The 20010-nt window shown below is 68.9% G+C and overlaps 1 protein-coding gene across 3 annotated transcripts; it reads left to right on the forward strand.

Moving 5' to 3' along the window:
- The first annotated feature begins 15451 nt into the window (after positions 1-15451).
- fkbp2 (FKBP prolyl isomerase 2) lies at positions 15452-19144 on the forward strand. 3 transcript variants are annotated; one of them, XM_068021778.1, is made up of 6 exons: positions 15452-15515; positions 16673-16851; positions 17593-17705; positions 18068-18114; positions 18745-18780; positions 18977-19144. In XM_068021778.1, exons 2-6 carry the CDS (start codon positions 16684-16686, stop codon positions 19036-19038), a joined length of 426 nt encoding a protein of 141 aa, XP_067877879.1. In that variant the 5' UTR covers positions 15452-15515; positions 16673-16683; the 3' UTR covers positions 19039-19144. The 3 variants fall into 3 exon arrangements, with proteins under 3 accessions (XP_067877879.1, XP_067877880.1, XP_067877881.1); XM_068021779.1 differs by having other exon boundaries at positions 15456-15515; positions 16682-16851; XM_068021780.1 differs by having other exon boundaries at positions 15496-15531; positions 16682-16851.
- Positions 19145-20010: the final 866 nt, after the last annotated feature.

Consider the following 20010-nt stretch of genomic DNA (forward strand, 5'->3'; position numbering starts at 1 on the left):
TATCCCCCCCCCGCCTCCCCCCTCACTGATCCCCCCCACCTCCCCCCTCACTGATTCCCCCCCACCTCCCCCATCACTGATCATCCCCCCTCACTGATCCCCCCCCGCCTCCCCCCTCACTGATCCCCCCCCGCCTCCCCCTCACTGATCCCCCCCCCACCTCCCCCTCACTGATTCCCCCCACCTCCCCCTCACTGATCCCCCCCACCTCCCACCTCCCCCCTCACTGATTCCCCCCCACCTCCCACCTCCCCCCGCACTGATTCCCCCCCCCGCCTCCCCCCTCACTGATCATCCCCCCACCTCCCCCCTCACTGATTCCCCCCCGCCTCCCCCCTCACTGATCCCCCCCACCTCCCCCCCACCTCCCCCTCACTGATCCCCCCCCACCTCCCCCCTCACTGATCATCCCCCCACCTCCCCCTCACTGATCCCCCCCCCGCCTCCCCCCTCACTGATCATCCCCCCACCTCCCCCTCACTGATTCCCCCCCCACCTCCCCCTCACTGATTCCCCCCCCACCTCCCCCCTCACTGATTCCCCCCACCTCCCCCCTCACTGATTCCCCTCCCCACCTCCCCCCTCACTGATTCCCCCCCACCTCTCCCCTCACTGATCCCCCACCTCCCACCTCCCCCCTCACTGATCCCCCCCCCCACCTCCCCCCTCACTGATCGCCCCCCCACCTCCCCCCTCACTGATCCCCCCCCCCGCCTCCCCCCTCACTGATCCCCCCCACCTCCCCCCTCACTGATCATCCCCCCGCCTCCCCCCTCACTGATCCCCCCCACCGCCTCCCCCTCACTGATCCCCCCCCGCCTCCCCCTCACTGATCCCCCCCACCTCCCCCTCACTGATTTCCCCCCCCACCTCCCCCTCACTGATTCCCCCCCCACCTCCCCCTCACTGATTCCCCCCCCCACCTCCCCCTCACTGATCCCCCCCCCCACCTCCCCCCACCTCCCCCTCACTGATCATCCCCCCACCTCCCACCTCCCCCCTCACTGATCCCCCCCCCCGCCTCCCCCTCACAGATCATCCCCCCACCTCCCCCTTCACTGATTCCCCCCCACCTCCCCCCTCACTGATCCCCCCCGCCTCCCCCCTCACTGATCATCCCCCCATCTCCCCCCTCACTGATTCCCCCCCACCTCCCCCCTCACTGATCATCCCCCCACCTCCCCCCTCACTGATCGCCCCCCCACCTCCCCCCTCACTGATCGCCCCCCCACCTCCCCCCTCACTGATCCCCCCCCCCCGCCTCCCCCCTCACTGATCCCCCCCCACCTCCCCCTCACTGATTCCCCCCCACCTCCCCCCTCACTGATCATCCCCCCGCCTCCCCCCTCACTGATCCCCCCCCCACCTCCCACCTCCCCCCTCACTGATCCCCCCCCCACCTCCCCCATCACTGATCATCCCCCCACCTCCCCCCTCACTGATCCCCCCCCCGCCTCCCCCTCACTGATCCCCCCCCACCTCCCCCCTCATTGATCCCCCCCCCCGCCTCCCCCCTCACTGATTCCCCCCCCACCTACCCCTCACTGATTCCCCCCCACCTCCCCCCCACCTCCCCCCTCACTGATTCCCCCCCACCTCCCCCCTCACTGATCATCCCCCCGCCTCCCCCCTCACTGATCCCCCCCACCTCCCACCTCCCCCCTCACTGATCCCCCCCCCGCCTCCCCCTCACTGATCCCCCCCCACCTCCCCCCTCATTGATCCCCCCCCCGCCTCCCCCTCACTGATTCCCCCCCCACCTCCCCCTCACTGATTTCCCCCCCACCTCCCCCCTCACTGATCATCCCCCCGCCTCCCCCCTCACTGATCCCCCCCACCTCCCCCCTCACTGATCCCCCCCCGCCGCCTCCCCCCCTCACTGATCATCCCCCCACCTCCCCCCTCACTGATCCCCCCCCACCTCCCCCCTCACTGATTCCCCCCACCTCCCCCCTCACTGATCATCCCCCCGCCTCCCCCCTCACTGATTCCCCCCCACCTCCCACCTCATTGATCCCCGCCTCCCCCCTCACTGATCCCCCCCCACCTCCCCCCTCACTGATCCCCCCCCACCTCCCCCCCACCTCCCCCCTCACTGATCCCCCCCCGCCGCCTCCCCCCTCACTGATCATCCCCCCGCCTCCCCCCTCACTGATTCCCCCCACCTCCCCCCTCACTGATCATCCCCCCACCTCCCCCCTCACTGATCCCCCCCGCCTCCCCCCTCACTGATCCCCCCCGCCTCCCCCCTCATTGATCCCCGCCTCCCCCCTCACTGATCCCCCCCCCACCCTCCCCCCTCACTGATCCCCCCCCACCTCCCCCCTCACTGATCCCCCCCCACCTCCCCCCTCATTGATCCCCCCCCCCACCTCCCCCCTCATTGATCCCCCCCCCCACCTCCCCCCTCATTGATCCCCCCTCACTGATCCCCCCCCGCCTCCCCCCTCACTGATCCCCCCCCCGCCTCCCCCCTCACTGATCCCCCCCCACCTCCCCCCTCACTGATTCCCCCCCACCTCCCCCCTCACTGATCATCCCCCCGCCTCCCCCCTCACTGATCCCCCCCCCCGCCTCCCCCCTCACTGATCCCCCCCCCGCCTCCCCCTCACTGATCCCCCCCCCGCCTCCCCCCTCACTGATCCCCCCCCACCTCCCCCTCACTGATTCCCCCCCCACCTCCCCCCTCACTGATTCCCCCCCCACCTCCCCCTCACTGATCCCCCCCCCACATCCCCCCTCACTGATTCCCCCCCACCTCCCACCTCCCCCCTCACTGATTCCCCCCCCCGCCTCCCCCCTCACTGATTCCCCCCCCCCGCCTCCCCCCTCACTGATTCCCCCCCCCGCCTCCCCCCTCACTGATTCCCCCCCCCCCGCCTCCCCCCTCACTGATTCCCCCCCCCCGCCTCCCCCCTCACTGATTCCCCCCCCCCGCCTCCCCCCTCACTGATCCCCCCCCACCTCCCCCTCACTGATTTCCCCCCCCACCTCCCCCCTCACTGATTCCCCCCTCACCTCCCCCTCACTGATCCCCCCCCCACCTCCCCCCTCACTGATTCCCCCCACCTCCCCCCTCACTGATCATCCCCCCACATCCCCCCTCACTGATTCCCCCCACCTCCCACCTCCCCCCTCACTGATTCCCCCCCCCGCCTCCCCCCTCACTGATCATCCCCCCAACCTCCCCCCTCACTGATCATCCCCCCAACCTCCCCCCTCACTGATTCCCCCCCACCTCCCCCCTCACTGATCATCCCCCCCACCTCCCCCCTCACTGATCGCCCCCCACCTCCCCCCTCACTGATCCCCCCCCCCACCTCCCCCTCACTGATTCCCCCCCCACCTCCCCCTCACTGATCATCCCCCCGCCTCCCCCCTCACTGATCCCCCCCCCGCCTCCCCCCTCACTGATCCCCCCCCCGCCTCCCCCCTCACTGATCCCCCCCCGCCTCCCCCCTCACTGATTTCCCCCCCCACCTCCCCCTCACTGATTCCCCCCCACCTCCCCCCTCACTGATCATCCCCCCGCCTCCCCCCTCACTGATCCCCCCCACCTCCCCCCTCACTGATCCCCCCCCCGCCTCCCCCCTCACTGATCATCCCCCCACCTCCCCCCTCACTGATCATCCCCCGCCTCCCCCCTCACTGATCCCCCCCCCCACCTCCCCCCTCACTGATCCCCCCCCCACCTCCCCCTCACTGATCATCCCCCGCCTCCCCCCTCACTGATCCCCCCCCCCCCCGCCTCCCCCCTCACTGATCATCCCCCCACCTCCCCCCTCACTGATCCCCCCCCCGCCTCCCCCCTCACTGATCATCCCCCCGCCTCCCCCCTCACTGATCATCCCCCCGCCTCCCCCCTCACTGATCCCCCCCCACCTCCCCCCTCACTGATCCCCCCCACCTCCCACCTCCCCCCTCACTGATCCCCCCCCCCACCTCCCCCCTCACTGATCATCCCCCCACCTCCCCCCTCACTGATTCCCTCCCACCTCCCCCCTCACTGATCCCCCCCCACCTCCCCCCTCATTGATGCCCCCCCCGCCTCCCCCCTCACTGATCCCCCCCCCGCCTCCCCCCTCACTGATTCCCCCCCCCGCCTCCCCCCTCACTGATTCCCCCCCACCTCCCCCCTCACTGATCCCCCCCACCTCCCCCCTCACTGATCATCCCCCCACCTCCCCCTCACTGATCATCCCCCCACCTCCCCCCTCACTGATTCCCCCCCACCTCCCACCTCCCCCCTCACTGATCCCCCCCCCGCCTCCCCCCTCACTGATCATCCCCCCACCTCCCCCTTCACTGATTCCCCCCCACCTCCCCCCTCACTGATCCCCCCCCCGCCTCCCCCCTCACTGATCATCCCCCCCATCTCCCCCCTCACTGATTCCCCCCCACCTCCCCCCTCACTGATCGCCCCCCCACCTCCCCCCTCACTGATCCCCCCCCCACCTCCCCCTCACTGATTCCCCCCCACCTCCCCCCTCACTGATCATCCCCCCGCCTCCCCCCTCACTGATCCCCCCCCCACCTCCCACCTCCCCCCTCACTGATCCCCCCCCCCGCCTCCCCCATCACTGATCATCCCCCCACCTCCCCCCTCACTGATCCCCCCCCCGCCTCCCCCCTCACTGATCCCCCCCCACCTCCCCCCTCATTGATCCCCCCCCCCCGCCTCCCCCCTCACTGATTCCCCCCCCACCTCCCCTCACTGATTCCCCCCCCACCTCCCCCTCACTGATTCCCCCCCACCTCCCCCTCACTGATTCCCCCCCACCTCCCCCCTCACTGATCATCCCCCCGCCTCCCCCCTCACTGATCCCCCCCACCTCCCACCTCCCCCCTCACTGATCCCCCCCCCGCCTCCCCCCTCACTGATCCCCCCCCACCTCCCCCCTCACTGATCCCCCCCCACCTCCCCCCTCATTGATCCCCCCCCCGCCTCCCCCCTCACTGATTCCCCCCCCACCTCCCCCTCACTGATTTCCCCCCCACCTCCCCCCTCACTGATCATCCCCCGCCTCCCCCCTCACTGATCCCCCCCACCTCCCCCCTCACTGATTCCCCCCCCGCCTCCCCCCTCACTGATTCCCCCCCCCGCCTCCCCCCTCACTGATTCCCCCCCACCTCCCCCCTCACTGATCATCCCCCGCCTCCCCCCTCACTGATTCCCCCCCACCTCCCCCCTCACTGATCATCCCCCCACCTCCCCCCTCACTGATCCCCCCCCGCCTCCCCCCTCATTGATCCCCGCCTCCCCCCTCACTGATCCCCCCCCCGCCTCCCCCCTCACTGATCCCCCCCCACCTCCCCCCTCACTGATCCCCCCCCACCTCCCCCCTCATTGATCCCCCCTCACTGATCCCCCCCCGCCTCCCCCCTCACTGATCCCCCCCCCCGCCTCCCCCCTCACTGATCCCCCCCACCTCCCCCCTCACTGATCATCCCCCCGCCTCCCCCCTCACTGATCCCCCCCCCGCCTCCCCCCTCACTGATCCCCCCCCCGCCTCCCCCCTCACTGATCCCCCCCCGCCTCCCCCCTCACTGATCCCCCCCCCGCCTCCCCCCTCACTGATCCCCCCCCACCTCCCCCTCACTGATTCCCCCCCCACCTCCCCCCTCACTGATCCCCCCCCCACCTCCCCTCACTGATCCCCCCCCACCTCCCCCCTCACTGATTCCCCCCCACCTCCCCCTCACTGATTCCCCCCCACATCCCCCCTCACTGATCATCCCCCCACATCCCCCTCACTGATTCCCCCCCACCTCCCACCTCCCCCCTCACTGATTCCCCCCCACCTCCCACCTCCCCCCTCACTGATTCCCCCCCCCCGCCTCCCCCCTCACTGATCACCCCCCCGCCTCCCCCCTCACTGATCCCCCCACCTCCCACCTCCCCCCTCACTGATCCCCCCCCCAGCCTCCCCCCTCACTGATCCCCCCCCCGCCTCCCCCCTCACTGATCCCCCCCCGCCTCCCCCCTCACTGATTCCCCCCCACCTCCCCCTCACTGATTCCCCCCCACCTCCCCCTCACTGATTCCCCCCCACCTCCCCCCTCACTGATCATCCCCCTGCCTCCCCCCTCACTGATCCCCCCCACCTCCCACCTCCCCCCTCACTGATCCCCCCCCCGCCTCCCCCCTCACTGATCATCCCCCCACCTCCCCCCTCACTGATCATCCCCCGCCTCCCCCCTCACTGATCCCCCCCCACCTCCCCCCTCACTGATCATCCCCCCACCTCCCCCCTCACTGATCCCCCCCCCCGCCTCCCCCCTCACTGATCATCCCCCGCCTCCCCCCTCACTGATCCCCCCCCACCTCCCACCTCCCCCCTCACTGATCCCCCCCCCCACCTCCCCCCTCACTGATCATCCCCCACCTCCCCCCTCACTGATTCCCTCCCACCTCCCCCTCACTGATCCCCCCCACCTCCCCCCTCATTGATGCCCCCCCCCGCCTCCCCCTCACTGATCCCCCCCCCGCCTCCCCCCTCACTGATCCCCCCCCGCCTCCCCCCTCACTGATTCCCCCCCCACCTCCCCCCCTCACTGATCCCCCCCCACCTCCCCCTCACTGATCCCCCCCCCCCCTCCTCCCCCCCTCCCCTCACTGATTCCCCCCCCCGCCTCCCCCCCCACTGATCCCCCCCCCGCCTCCCCCCTCACTGATCATCCCCCCGCCTCCCCCCTCACTGATCCCCCCCCACCTCCCACCTCCCCCCTCACTGATCCCCCCCCCGCCTCCCCCCTCACTGATCCCCCCCCGCCTCCCCCCTCACTGATCCCCCCCCACCTCCCCCCTCACTGATCCCCCCCCACCTCCCCCTCACTGATCCCCCCCCCCGCCTCCCCCCTCACTGATCATCCCCCCGCCTCCCCCCTCACTGATCACCCCCCCGCCTCCCCCCTCACTGATCCCCCCCCCCGCCTCCCCCCTCACTGATCCCCCCCCCCGCTTCCCCCCTCACTGATCCCCCCCCCCGCCTCCCCCCTCACTGATCCCCCCCCCGCCTCCCCCCTCACTGATCATCCCCCCACCTCCCCCCTCACTGATTCCCCCCCACCTCCCCCCTCATTGATCCCCCCCCCCGCCTCCCCCCTCACTGATCCCCCCCCCCGCCTCCCCCCTCACTGATCCCCCCCCCGCCTCCCCCCTCACTGATCCCCCCCCACCTCCCCCCTCACTGATCCCCCCCCCACCTCCCCCCTCACTGATCATCCCCCCACCTCCCCCCTCACTGATCCCCCCCCCGCCTCCCCCCTCACTGATCCCCCCCCGCCTCCCCCCTCACTGATCATCCCCCGCCTCCCCGCTCACTGATCCCCCCACCTCCCCCCTCACTGATTCCCCCCCCCCGCCTCCCCCCTCACTGATCCCCCCCCCCCACCTCCCCCCTCATTGATTCCCCCCCCACCTCCCCCCTCATTGATTCCCCCCATCTCCCCCCTCACTGATCCCCCTCACTGATCATCCCCCCACCTCCCCCCTCACTGATCCCCCCCCCCACCTCCCCCCTCACTGATCCCCCCCCCCCGTCTCCCCCCTCACTGATCCCCCCCCACCTCCCCCTCACTGATCCCCCCCCCCGCCTCCCCCCTCACTGATCATCCCCCCGCCTCCCCCCTCACTGATCATCCCCCCACCTCCCCCCCTCACTGATCCCCCCCCCCGCCTCCCCCCTCACTGATTCCCCCCCACCTCCCCCTCACTGATCATCCCCCCGCCTCCCCCCTCACTGATTCCCCCCCACCTCCCCCCTCACTGATCATCCCCCCACCTCCCCCCTCACTGATCCCCCCCCGCCTCCCCCCTCACTGATCCCCCCCCCGCCTCCCCCCTCACTGATCCCCCCCCGCCTCCCCCCTCACTGATCCACCCCCACCTCCCACCTCCCCCCTCACTGATCATCCCCCCACCTCCCCCCTCACTGATCATCCCCCGCCTCCCCCCTCACTGATCCCCCCCCCACCTCCCACCTCCCCCCTCACTGATCCCCCCCCCCGCCTCCCCATCACTGATCATCCCCCCACCTCCCACCTCCCCCCTCACTGATCCCCCCCCCCCACCTCCCCCCTCACTGATCCCCCCCCCGCCTCCCCCCTCACTGATCATCCCCCCACCTCCCCCCTCACTGATCATCCCCCGCCTCCCCCCTCACTGATCATCCCCCACCTCCCGCCTCCCCCCTCACTGATCCCCCCCCACCTCCCACCTCCCCCCTCACTGATCCCCCCTCACTGATCATCCCCCCACCTCCCCCCTCACTGATTCCCTCCCACCTCCCCCCTCACTGATCCCCCCCCACCTCCCCCCTCATTGATGCCCCCCCCGCCTCCCCCCTCACTGATCCCCCCCGCCTCCCCCCTCACTGATCATCCCTCCACCTCCCCCCTCACTGATTCCCCCCCACCTCCCCCCTCACTGATCCCCCCCCACCTCCACCCTCATTGATCCCCCCCCCCCCGCCTCCCCCCTCACTGATCCCCCCCCACCTCCCCCCTCACTGATCCCCCCCCACCTCCCCCTCACTGATCATCCCCCCACCTCCCCCCTCACTGATCCCCCCCCCCGCCTCCCCCCTCACTGATCCCCCCCCCCGCCTCCCCCCTCACTGATCCCCCCCCCGCCTCCCCCCTCACTGATCATCCCCCCGCCTCCCCCCTCACTGATCCCCCCCACCTCCCACCTCCCCCCTCACAGATCCCCCCCCGCCTCCCCCTCACTGATCCCCCCCCCCGCCTCCCCCCTCACTGATCCCCCCCCACCTCCCCCTCACTGATCCCCCCCCCCCGCCTCCCCCCTCACTGATCACCCCCCCGCCTCCCCCCTCACTGATCCCCCCCCCGCCTCCCCCCTCACTGATCCCCCCCCACCTCCCCCCTCACTGATCCCCCCCACCTCCCCCCCTCATTGATCCCCCCCCGCCTCCCCCCTCATTGATCCCCCCCCGCCTCCCCCCTCACTGATCCCCCCCCCACCTCCCCCCTCATTGATCCCCCCCCCGCCTCCCCCCTCACTGATCCCCCCCCGCCTCCCCCCTCACTGATCCCCCCCACCTCCCCCCTCACTGATCCCCCCCCCACCTCCCCCCTCATTGATCCCCCCCCCACCTCCCCCCTCACTGATCATCCCCCACCTCCCCCTCACTGATCCCCCCCCCGCCTCCCCCCTCACTGATCCCCCCCCCGCCTCCCCCCTCACTGATCATCCCCCCGCCTCCCCCCTCACCTCCCACCTCCCCCCTCACTGATCCCCCCCCGCCTCCCCCCTCACTGATCCCCCCCCACCTCCCCCTCACTGATCCCCCCCCCCGCCTCCCCCCTCACTGATCCCCCCCCACGCCTCCCCCCTCACTGATCCCCCCCCACCTCCCCCTCACTGATCCCCCCCCCCGCCTCCCCCCTCACTGATCACCCCCCCGCCTCCCCCCTCACTGATCCCCCCCCCCACCTCCCCCCTCACTGATCCCCCCCACCTCCCCCCTCACTGATCCCCCCCCACCTCCCCCCTCATTGATCCCCCCCCCACCTCCCCCCTCATTGATCCCCCCCCCCGCCTCCCCCCTCACTGATCCCCCCCCCACCTCCCCCCTCACTGATCCCCCCCCACCTCCCCCCTCATTGATCCCCCCCGCCTCCCCCCTCACTGATCCCCCCCCCGCCTCCCCCCTCACTGATCATCCCCCCACCTCCCCCCTCACTGATTCCCCCCCACCTCCCCCCTCACTGATCCCCCCCCACCTCCCCCCTCACTGATCCCCCCCACCTCCCCCTCACTGATCCCCCCCCCTGCCTCCCCCCTCACTGATCATCCCCCCGCCTCCCCCCTCACTGATCCCCCCCCCACCTCCCCCCTCATTGATTCCCCCCCATCTCCCCCCTCACTGATCCCCCTCACTGATCATCCCCCCACCTCCCCCCTCACTGATCCCCCCCCCCACCTCCCCCCTCACTGATCCCCCCCCCCGCCTCCCCCCTCACTGATCCCCCCCCCGCCTCCCCCCTCACTGATCCCCCCCCCGCCTCCCCCCTCACTGATCATCCCCCCGCCTCCCCCTCACTGATTCCCCCCCCCCACCTCCCCCCTCACTGATCCCCCCCCCACCTCCCCCTCACTGATCCCCCCCCACCTCCCCCCTCACTGATCCCCCCCCCGCCTCCCGCCTCCCCCCTCACTGATCCCCCCCCCCACCTCCCCCCTCACTGATCCCCCTCACTGATCATCCCCCACCTCCCCCCTCACTGATTTCCCCCCCCCACCTCCCCCCTCACTGATCCCCCCCCCACCTCCCCCCTCACTGATCCCCCTCACTGATCATCCCCCCACCTCCCCCCTCACTGATTTCCCCCCCCCACCTCCCCCCTCACTGATCCCCCCCCCCACCTCCCCCCTCACTGATCCCCCCCCCCACCTCCCCCCTCACTGATCCCCCCCCGCCTCCCCCCACACTGATCCCCCCCGCCTCCCCCCTCACTGATCCCCCCCCCGCCTCCCCCCTCACTGATCATCCCCCCGCCTCCCCCCTCACTGATCCCCCCCCCACCTCCCCCCTCACTGATCCCCCCCCACCTCCCCCTCACTGATCCCCCCCCCCACCTCCCCCCTCACTGATCCCCCCCCCACCTCCCCCTCACTGATCCCCCCCCCGCCTCCCCCCTCACTGATCATCCCCCCGCCTCCCCCCTCACTGATCCCCCCCCCCGCCTCCCCCCTCACTGATCCCCCCCCTCACTGATCCCCCCCCACCTCCCCCCTCACTGATCCCCCCCCCCACCTCCCCCCTCACTGATCCCCCCCCCTCCCCCCTCACTGATCCCCCCCCCACCTCCCCCTCACTGATTCCCCCCCCCACCTCCCTCCTCACTGATTCCCCCCCCACCTCCCTCCTCACTGATTCCCCCCCCGCCTCCCCCCTCACTGATCCCCCCCACCTCCCCCCTCACTGATCCCCCCCCACCTCCCCCCTCACTGATCATCCCCCCACCTCCCCCCTCACTGATCCCCCCCCCCGCCTCCCCCCTCACTGATCCCCCCCCGCCTCCCCCCTCACTGATCATCCCCCCGCCTCCCCCTCACTGATCCCCCCCACCTCCCACCTCCCCCCTCACTGATCCCCCCCCCGCCTCCCCCTCACTGATCCCCCCCCCCGCCTCCCCCTCACTGATCCCCCCCCCCGCCTCCCCCCTCACTGATCCCCCCCCCCGCCTCCCCCCTCACTGATCCCCCCCACCTCCCCCTCACTGATCCCCCCCCCCGCCTCCCCCCTCACTGATCACCCCCCCGCCTCCCCCCTCACTGATTCCCCCCCCCGCCTCCCCCCTCACTGATCCCCCCCCCACCTCCCCCCTCACTGATCCCCCCCCACCTCCCCCCTCATTGATCCCCCCCCACCTCCCCCCTCATTGATCCCCCCCCGCCTCCCCCCTCACTGATCCCCCCCCCACCTCCCCCCTCACTGATCCCCCCCCCACCTCCCCCCTCATTGATCCCCCCCCGCCTCCCCCCTCACTGATCCCCCCCCCGCCTCCCCCCTCACTGATCCCCCCCCACCTCCCCCCTCACTGATCCCCCCCCCACCTCCCCCCTCATTGATCCCCCCCCCACCTCCCCCCTCACTGATCATCCCCCCACCTCCCCCCTCACTGATCCCCCCCCCCGCCTCCCCCCTCACTGATCATCCCCCCGCCTCCCCCCTCACCTCCCACCTCCCCCCTCACTGATCCCCCCCCGCCTCCCCCCTCACTGATCCCCCCCCACCTCCCCCTCACTGATCCCCCCCCCCCGCCTCCCCCCTCACTGATCCCCCCCCACGCCTCCCCCCTCACTGATCCCCCCCCACCTCCCCCTCACTGATCCCACCCCCCGCCTCCCCCCTCACTGATCACCCCCCCGCCTCCCCCCTCACTGATCCCCCCCCCCACCTCCCCCCTCACTGATCCCCCCCACCTCCCCCCTCATTGATCCCCCCCCACCTCCCCCCTCATTGATCCCCCCCCGCCTCCCCCCTCACTGATCCCCCCCCACCTCCCCCCTCACTGATCCCCCCCCCACCTCCCCCCTCACTGATCCCCCCCCCACCTCCCCCCTCATTGATCCCCCCCCGCCTCCCCCCTCACTGATCCCCCCCCCGCCTCCCCCCTCACTGATCATCCCCCCACCTCCCCCCTCACTGATTCCCCCCCACCTCCCCCCTCACTGATCCCCCCCACCTCCCCCTCACTGATCCCCCCCCCCTGCCTCCCCCCTCACTGATCATCCCCCCGCCTCCCCCCTCACTGATCCCCCCCCCACCTCCCCCCTCATTGATTCCCCCCATCTCCCCCTCACTGATCCCCCTCACTGATCATCCCCCCACCTCCCCCCTCACTGATCCCCCCCCCCACCTCCCCCCTCACTGATCCCCCCCCCGCCTCCCCCCTCACTGATCCCCCCCCCCGCCTCCCCCCTCACTGATCCCCCCCCCGCCTCCCCCCTCACTGATCATCCCCCCGCCTCCCCCTCACTGATTCCCCCCCCCACCTCCCCCCTCACTGATCATCCCCCCGCCTCCCCCTCACTGATTCCCCCCCCCCCACCTCCCCCCTCACTGATCCCCCCCCCACCTCCCCCTCACTGATCCCCCCCCCCACCTCCCCCCTCACTGATCCCCCCCCCGCCTCCCCCCTCACTGATCATCCCCCCGCCTCCCCCCTCACTGATCCCCCCCCCCACCTCCCCCCTCACTGATCCCCCTCACTGATCATCCCCCCACCTCCCCCCTCACTGATTTCCCCCCCCACCTCCCCCCTCACTGATCCCCCCCCCCACTCCCCCCTCACTGATCCCCTCACTGATCATCCCCCCACCTCCCCCCTCACTGATTTCCCCCCCCCCACCTCCCCCCTCACTGATCCCCCCCCCCACCTCCCCCCTCACTGATCCCCCCCCCCGCCTCCCCCCTCACTGATCCCCCCCCGCCTCCCCCCTCACTGATCCCCCCCCCGCCTCCCCCCTCACTGATCATCCCCCCGCCTCCCCCCTCACTGATCCCCCCCCCACCTCCCCCCTCACTGATCCCCCCCCCCACCTCTCCCTCACTGATCCCCCCCCCCACCTCCCCCTCACTGATCCCCCCCCCCACCTCCCCCCTCACTGATCCCCCCCCCGCCTCCCCCCTCACTGATCATCCCCCCGCCTCCCCCCTCACTGATCCCCCCCCCCCGCCTCCCCCCTCACTGATCCCCCCCCTCCCCCCTCACTGATCCCCCCCCCACCTCCCCCCTCACTGATCCCCCCCCCCACCTCCCCCCTCACCTCCCCCTCACTGATCCCCCCCCCTCCCCCCTCACTGATCCCCCCCCACCTCCCCCTCACTGATTCCCCCCCCCCACCTCCCTCCTCACTGATTCCCCCCCCACCTCCCTCCTCACTGATTCCCCCCCCCACCTCCCTCCTCACTGATTCCCCCCCCCGCCTCCCCCCTCACTGATCCCCCCCCCCGCCTCCCCCCTCACTGATCCCCCCCCCGCCTCCCCCCTCACTGATCATCCCCCCGCCTCCCCCCTCACTGATTCCCCCCCCCCACCTCCCCCCTCATTGATCATCCCCCCGCCTCCCCCCTCACTGATTCCCCCCCCCCACCTCCCCCCTCACTGATCCCCCCCCACCTCCCCCTCACTGATCCCCCCCCCCCACCTCCCCCCTCACTGATCCCCCCCCCGCCTCCCCCCTCACTGATCATCCCCCCGCCTCCCCCCTCACTGATCCCCCCCCACCTCCCCCCTCACTGATCCCCCTCACTGATCATCCCCCCACCTCCCCCCTCACTGATTTCCCCCCCCCACCTCCCCCCTCACTGATCCCCCCCCCACCTCCCCCCTCACTGATCCCCCTCACTGATCATCCCCCCACCTCCCCCCTCACTGATTTCCCCCCCCCCACCTCCCCCCTCACTGATCCCCCCCCCAACCTCCCCCCTCACTGATCCCCCCCCCCGCCTCCCCCCCTCACTGATCCCCCCCCCGCCTCCCCCCTCACTGATCCCCCCCCCGCCTCCCCCCTCACTGATCATCCCCCCGCCTCCCCCCTCACTGATCCCCCCCCACCTCCCCCCTCACTGATCCCCCCCCCACCTCCCCCTCACTGATCCCCCCCCCCACCTCCCCCCTCACTGATCCCCCCCCCCACCTCCCCCCTCACTGATCCCCCCCCACCTCCCCCCTCACTGATCCCCCCCCCGCCTCCCCCCTCACTGATCATCCCCCGCCTCCCCCCTCACTGATCCCCCCCCCCGCCTCCCCCCTCACTGATCCCCCCCCTCACTGATCCCCCCCCTCCCCCCTCACTGATCCCCCCCCCACCTCCCCCCTCACTGATCCCCCCCCCTCCCCCCTCACTGATCCCCCCCCCACCTCCCCCTCACTGATTCCCCCCCCCACCTCCCTCCTCACTTATTCCCCCCCCACCTCCCTCCTCACTGATTCCCCCCCCCCACCTCCCCCCTCACTGATCCCCCCCCCACCTCCCCCCTCACTGATCCCCCTCACTGATCATCCCCCCACCTCCCCCCTCACTGATTTCCCCCCCCCACCTCCCCCCTCACTGATCCCCCCCCCCACCTCCCCCCTCACTGATCCCCCTCACTGATCATCCCCCCACCTCCCCCCTCACTGATTTCCCCCCCCCCACCTCCCCCCTCACTTATCCCCCCCCCCACCTCCCCCCTCACTGATCCCCCCCCCCGCCTCCCCCCTCACTGATCCCCCCCCGCCTCCCCCCTCACTGATCCCCCCCCCGCCTCCCCCCTCACTGATCATCCCCCCGCCTCCCCCCTCACTGATCCCCCCCCCACCTCCCCCCTCACTGATCCCCCCCCCCACCTCCCCCTCACTGATCCCCCCCCCCCACCTCCCCCCTCACTGATCCCCCCCCCCACCTCCCCCCTCACTGATCCCCCCCCCGCCTCCCCCCTCACTGATCATCCCCCCGCCTCCCCCCTCACTGATCCCCCCCCCCCGCCTCCCCCCCTCACTGATCCCCCCCCTCACTGATCCCCCCCTCCCCCCTCACTGATCCCCCCCCCACCTCCCCCCTCACTGATCCCCCCCCTCCCCCCTCACTGATCCCCCCCCTCCCCCCCTCACTGATCCCCCCCCCACCTCCCCCTCACTGATTCCCCCCCCCACCTCCCTCCTCACTGATTCCCCCCCCACCTCCCTCCTCACTGATTCCCCCCCCCCACCTCCCTCCTCACTGATTCCCCCCCCCCACCTCCCTCCTCACTGATTCCCCCCCCCCACCTCCCTCCTCACTGATTCCCCCCCCCCCACCTCCCTCCTCACTGATTCCCCCCCCCCACCTCCCTCCTCACTGATTCCCCCCGCCCCTCCCCGAGTCGATGCTCCCTCTGGTGCAGTTCCCTCTGCCTCCTGTGGGTGGCGCTGCGATGGTCTATGTGGGGCAGTGACCCCGCTGCGGTTCCACTTCCGGGAGAGTGTGGCGGAAGTGAGAGGCAATTTCTGGGCTGACAGTGAGTTAAATCAATGGTGATTTTGCAAATTCTGTGCAGTGTGCATTGGTGTAATTGAGTGAGTGTGCAAAGTGCAGGGAGGGGACAATTGTGCACCATTAGTGAGGAATGGTGAGCATTGTGGTTCAGGGAGATTGATGGTGGGGTGGGTATCAGGGTAATGAGTGTGTCCCATTGCACTGGGGGGCAAATGCAAATTGTGCAAATCCTGCCATCCAGTGCAATTGCTCTTGAGCTTGGATATGTGTGAGTGTGTCAGTCCCAGTGCCAACTGCACTGGATGTGATTCCAGTGTCTCTGGCACTGTCGTCGGGTCAGTACTGAGGGAGTGCCGCACTGTCGGAGGGTCAGTACTGAGGGAGCTCCGCACTGTCGGAGGGTCAGTACTGAGGGAGTGCCGCACTGTCGGAGGGTCAGTACTGAGAGAGTGCCGCACTGTCGGAGGGTCAGTACTGAGGGAGTGCCGCACTGTCGTCGGGTCAGTACTGAGGGAGTGCCGCACTGTCGTCGGGTCAGTACTGAGGGAGTGCCGCACTGTCGTCGGGTCAGTACTGAGGGAGTGCCGCACTGTCGTCGGGTCAGTACTGAGGGAGTGCCGCACTGTCGTCGGGTCAGTACTGAGGGAGTGCCGCACTGTCGTCGGGTCAGTACTGAGGGAGTGCCGCACTGTCGTCGGGTCAGTACTGAGGGAGTGCCGCACTGTCGTCGGGTCAGTACTGAGGGAGTGCCGCACTGTCGGAGGGTCAGTACTGAGGGAGTGCTGCACTGTCAGAGGTGCCGTCTTTCAGATGAGACATTAAACTGAGGCCCCCGTCTGCCCTCTCGGGTGGGTGTAAAAGATCCCACGGCCACTATTGGAAGAAGAGCAGGGGAGTTCTCCCCGGTGTCCTGGAGACAATATTTATCCCTCAACCAACATCACTAAAAACAGATGATCTGGGTCATTATCACATTGCTGTTTGTGGGATCTTGCTGTGCGCACATTGGCTGCTGCGTTTCCTACACTACAACAGTGACCGGACTTCAGAAAGTACTTCATTGTCTGTGAGGGGGCTGTGGGACGTCCTGAGGGGGTGAAAGGAGCTGGAGAGATGGGAATCTGTTCTTTTCCCTGGATGGTTGCTGTGTGTCTGATCCCGATTTGTTGTCATTTGCAGGATCTGAAGCCATGAAGTTGGAGCTGACTCTGCCGTTCCTGCTCGTGCTGTTGAGCGTGCTCGTATCTGGCTGCCATGGGAACGAGGGGAAGAAGAAACTGCAGATCGGGATCAAGAAGCGAGTGGACAATTGTCCGATCAAATCCCGCAAGAGCGACACCCTTCATATGCACTACACAGTGAGTGACAGGGTTACCTGGTCACGCTGCGTGACAGTACTTGTGTGTGTCCGCCTGAGTGAGTAAGTGTGGGCGCGTGTTTGTGAGTGTTAGCACGCGTGTGAGTGGCAGGGTGCATGTCCGTGAGAGTTAGCGAGCGTGTGTGTGAGTGTTAGCACGCGTGTGAGTGGCAGGGTGCATGTCCGTGAGAGTTAGCGAGCGTGTGTGTGAGTGTTAGCACACGTGTGAGCGGCAGGGTGCATGTCCGTGAGAGTTAGCGAGCGTGTGTGTGAGTGTTAGCACACGTGTGAGCGGCAGGGTGCATGTCCGTGAGAGTTAGCGAGCGTGTGTGTGAGTGTTAGCACGCGTGTGAGTGGCAGGGTGCGTGTCCGTGAGAGTTAGCGAGCGTGTGTGAGTGTTAGCACGCGTGTGAGTGGCAGGGTGCGTGTCCGTGAGAGTTAGCGAGCGTGTGTGAGTGTTAGCACGCGTGTGAGTGGCAGGGTGCGTGTCCGTGAGAGTTAGCGAGCGTGTGTGTGAGTGTTAGCACGTGTTTGTTGGAACATTTGTGTGTGTGTGTGAGTGTGAACCTTTCGTGGGTGTGAGCTCGTGTGAGTGTACGTTGCACGCGTGTGAGAGAGTGAGCGGCCGTGTACCAGCATGAACGTGTCAGCGTGTGAGAGCGTTTGAATGTGTGTGTGTGTGTGTGCGCGCGAGAGGGAGTGAGAGTCCATCAGACTGACCCTTCACTGTGTCTCTCCTCAGGGGAAGCTGGAGGACGGCACGGAGTTTGACAGCAGTATTCCCCGTGGGCAGCCATTCACTTTCACCCTGGGGACCGGTCAGGTGATCAAAGGCTGGGACCAGGGCCTACTGGGGTGAGTGAGTCTGGCCTGGCCGGCATGGGGGGGGTGGGGCGGTGGCATCGGGGAATCCATCCCTGGGGGAGCGCGGGGCAGGGAGAGGGGGAGGTTGAAGGCGGGCGTCCTGCTGGACAGTGCCCGGCCAGGCAAGGACGTGATGCACCTCGCAGTCGAATAGCCCAATGGTGCCTGCTGTCTAGGCTTGTGATTGAGGTACCGAGAGGGCGGACGATGCCCCTGGAAACCTTTCCCCCACCGACCCACCTCCACTCCTTCATTCCCCCTCCCACACCCCCATGCTGTTTTCCAGACCGGGGTAGGATTTCCTGTTTCTCTCTGAGCCGTGAAGCTGATTTTCTGTTTCTTGTTTCCCTCAGGATGTGTGAAGGGGAGAAGAGGAAACTGGTCATCCCGTCAGAACTGGGTACAACTCGGGGCCGACTGGGAGAGGGGGCAGAGCAGGAGGGACTGAGGGAGGAGGGATTGGGGGCAGGAGGGACGGGGTGAAGATGCGGAGCGAGGGAGGAGGGAGGGAGTTAGGGAGCAGAGATTGGGGTGAGGGAGCAGAGTGAGGGAGGGACTGAGGGAGCAGTGACTGGGGGGAGGAGGGAGGGAGTAAAGATGCAGAGCGAGGGAGGAGGGAGGGAGTTGGGGAGCAGAAATTGGGGTGACGAGGGGGTGAGGGAGGAGGGAGGGAATGAAGGAGTAGGGATTAGGTTGAGGAGGCATTGAGGGAGTGGAGGAGGGAGTGAGGGAACAGAGATTAGGATGAGGAGGCATTAAGGGAGGAGAGAGTGAGCGAGCGGAGATTGGAAGGATGGGCAAGTGAGGGAGCAGAGTGAGGGGAGCTAGGATAAGGGCTGCGATGCCTCCCAGGTTCAAACAGCCGGCCAGCACTCACTGTGTGGGAGAGTAGGGGCGATACTGGGGGGCGGCCTCAGCAGGGGGAGTGAGGTTAGGGGAGTGGAAGTGCGGGGCGGTGTATTAACAGAGTGTGGTCTCTGCATCCAGTCTGCGTGTGTGGTAACATTAAGTCTCGTCTTTCGCCCTACAGGGTACGGGGAGCGAGGGGCCCCGCCGAAAATCCCAGGTAAGGGGCCACTCGTGCTGAGGCTGCGCCGCAGCACCAGGGAGGGGGATCTGCGGGTCTGTGCGTGTGGGTTTGTGCGGGGAAATGGTGGGATTGTGAGGCACCCTGCAGTTGAATTGCCAGTTAACGCTGCAGGATCTGGTACCGGGGCGAAAGAGCCTCTCTCTAAATTCCTTCTCTTTTTCTGCCTGTCCAGGTGGAGCGACATTGATCTTTGAGGTGGAGTTACTGAAAATTGAGAGGAGGAGTGAGTTGTAGGAGGAGATGGAGGAGGAGATGGCAGTGTTTGTTTTCTCTGCAAGATGGGAAGACAACTGGTTAACTCACTCCACACAATAAAGAGAAGTTTCTCTCCTCTATCATATCGAGTGTCAGTTGTTATAATTGCTCACAAATATCAGCCTCCAAACTTGGCCTCAGTCGATGTCCCTCACTCCTCCAGACTGTGCCTCGGACCTGGAGCCCAACCCTCCTGACCCATCTGTTCCCTAAAGTTCCATCCAACACGATTCGGATCTGCATCACCAAGACCGCCTATTCCCAACTCCCCCTGTCTCAGCTATTCGGCTGCTGAAACCCTCATTCGTGCCTTCGTTCCCTCCAGACTCGACTATCCCACGGCACTCCTGGCCGCTCTCCCACATTCTGCTCTCCGTAAACTTCAACTCATCCCAAATTACGCTGCCCACCGCCCCCCCCCCCCACCCCCCCGTGTCCCAACTCACACCGCGGCCCGTTCACCCATCACCCCCTGTGCTCGCTGACCGACACTGGCTCCCGGTCCGGCAACACCTCGATTTTAAAATTCTCATCCTCCTGTTCAAATCCCTCCATGGCCTCCTCACCCCCTCCCTATCTCTGTAACCTCCTCCAGCCCCTACAACCCTCCCTATCTCTGTAACCTCCTCCAGCCCCTACAACCCTCCCTATCTCTGTAATCTCCTCCAGCCCCTACAACCCTCCCTATCTCTGTAACCTCCTCCAGCCCCTACAACCCTCCCTATCTCTGTAATCTCCTCCAGCCCCTACAACCCTCCGAGATCTCTGCGCTCCCTCCAATTCCGGCCTCTTGTCCATCCCCCGATTTCCATCGCTCCACCATTGACGGCCGTACCTTCAGCTGCCTGGGGGCCCTAAGCTCTGGAATCCCCTCCCTAAACCTCTCCGCCTCTCTCTCTCCTCCTTTAAGACGCTCCTTAAAAACCGACCTCTTTGACCGAGCTTTTGGTC

This window comes from Heterodontus francisci, chromosome 44 (assembly GCF_036365525.1).
Source record: "Heterodontus francisci isolate sHetFra1 chromosome 44, sHetFra1.hap1, whole genome shotgun sequence".
NCBI classification, from domain to species: domain Eukaryota; kingdom Metazoa; phylum Chordata; class Chondrichthyes; order Heterodontiformes; family Heterodontidae; genus Heterodontus; species Heterodontus francisci.

Bases quoted from the DNA above. Each gene is read 5' to 3' on its own strand.
- fkbp2 (XM_068021778.1), top strand. From the start codon at position 16,684: ATGAAGTTGGAGCTGACTCTGCCGTTCCTGCTCGTGCTGTTGAGCGTG. The intron at 17,706-18,067 runs GTGAGTGAGTCT...TGTTTCCCTCAG, and splicing joins TGGGACCAGGGCCTACTGGG to GATGTGTGAAGGGGAGAAGA. The intron at 18,115-18,744 runs GTACAACTCGGG...TTCGCCCTACAG, and splicing joins GGTCATCCCGTCAGAACTGG to GGTACGGGGAGCGAGGGGCC.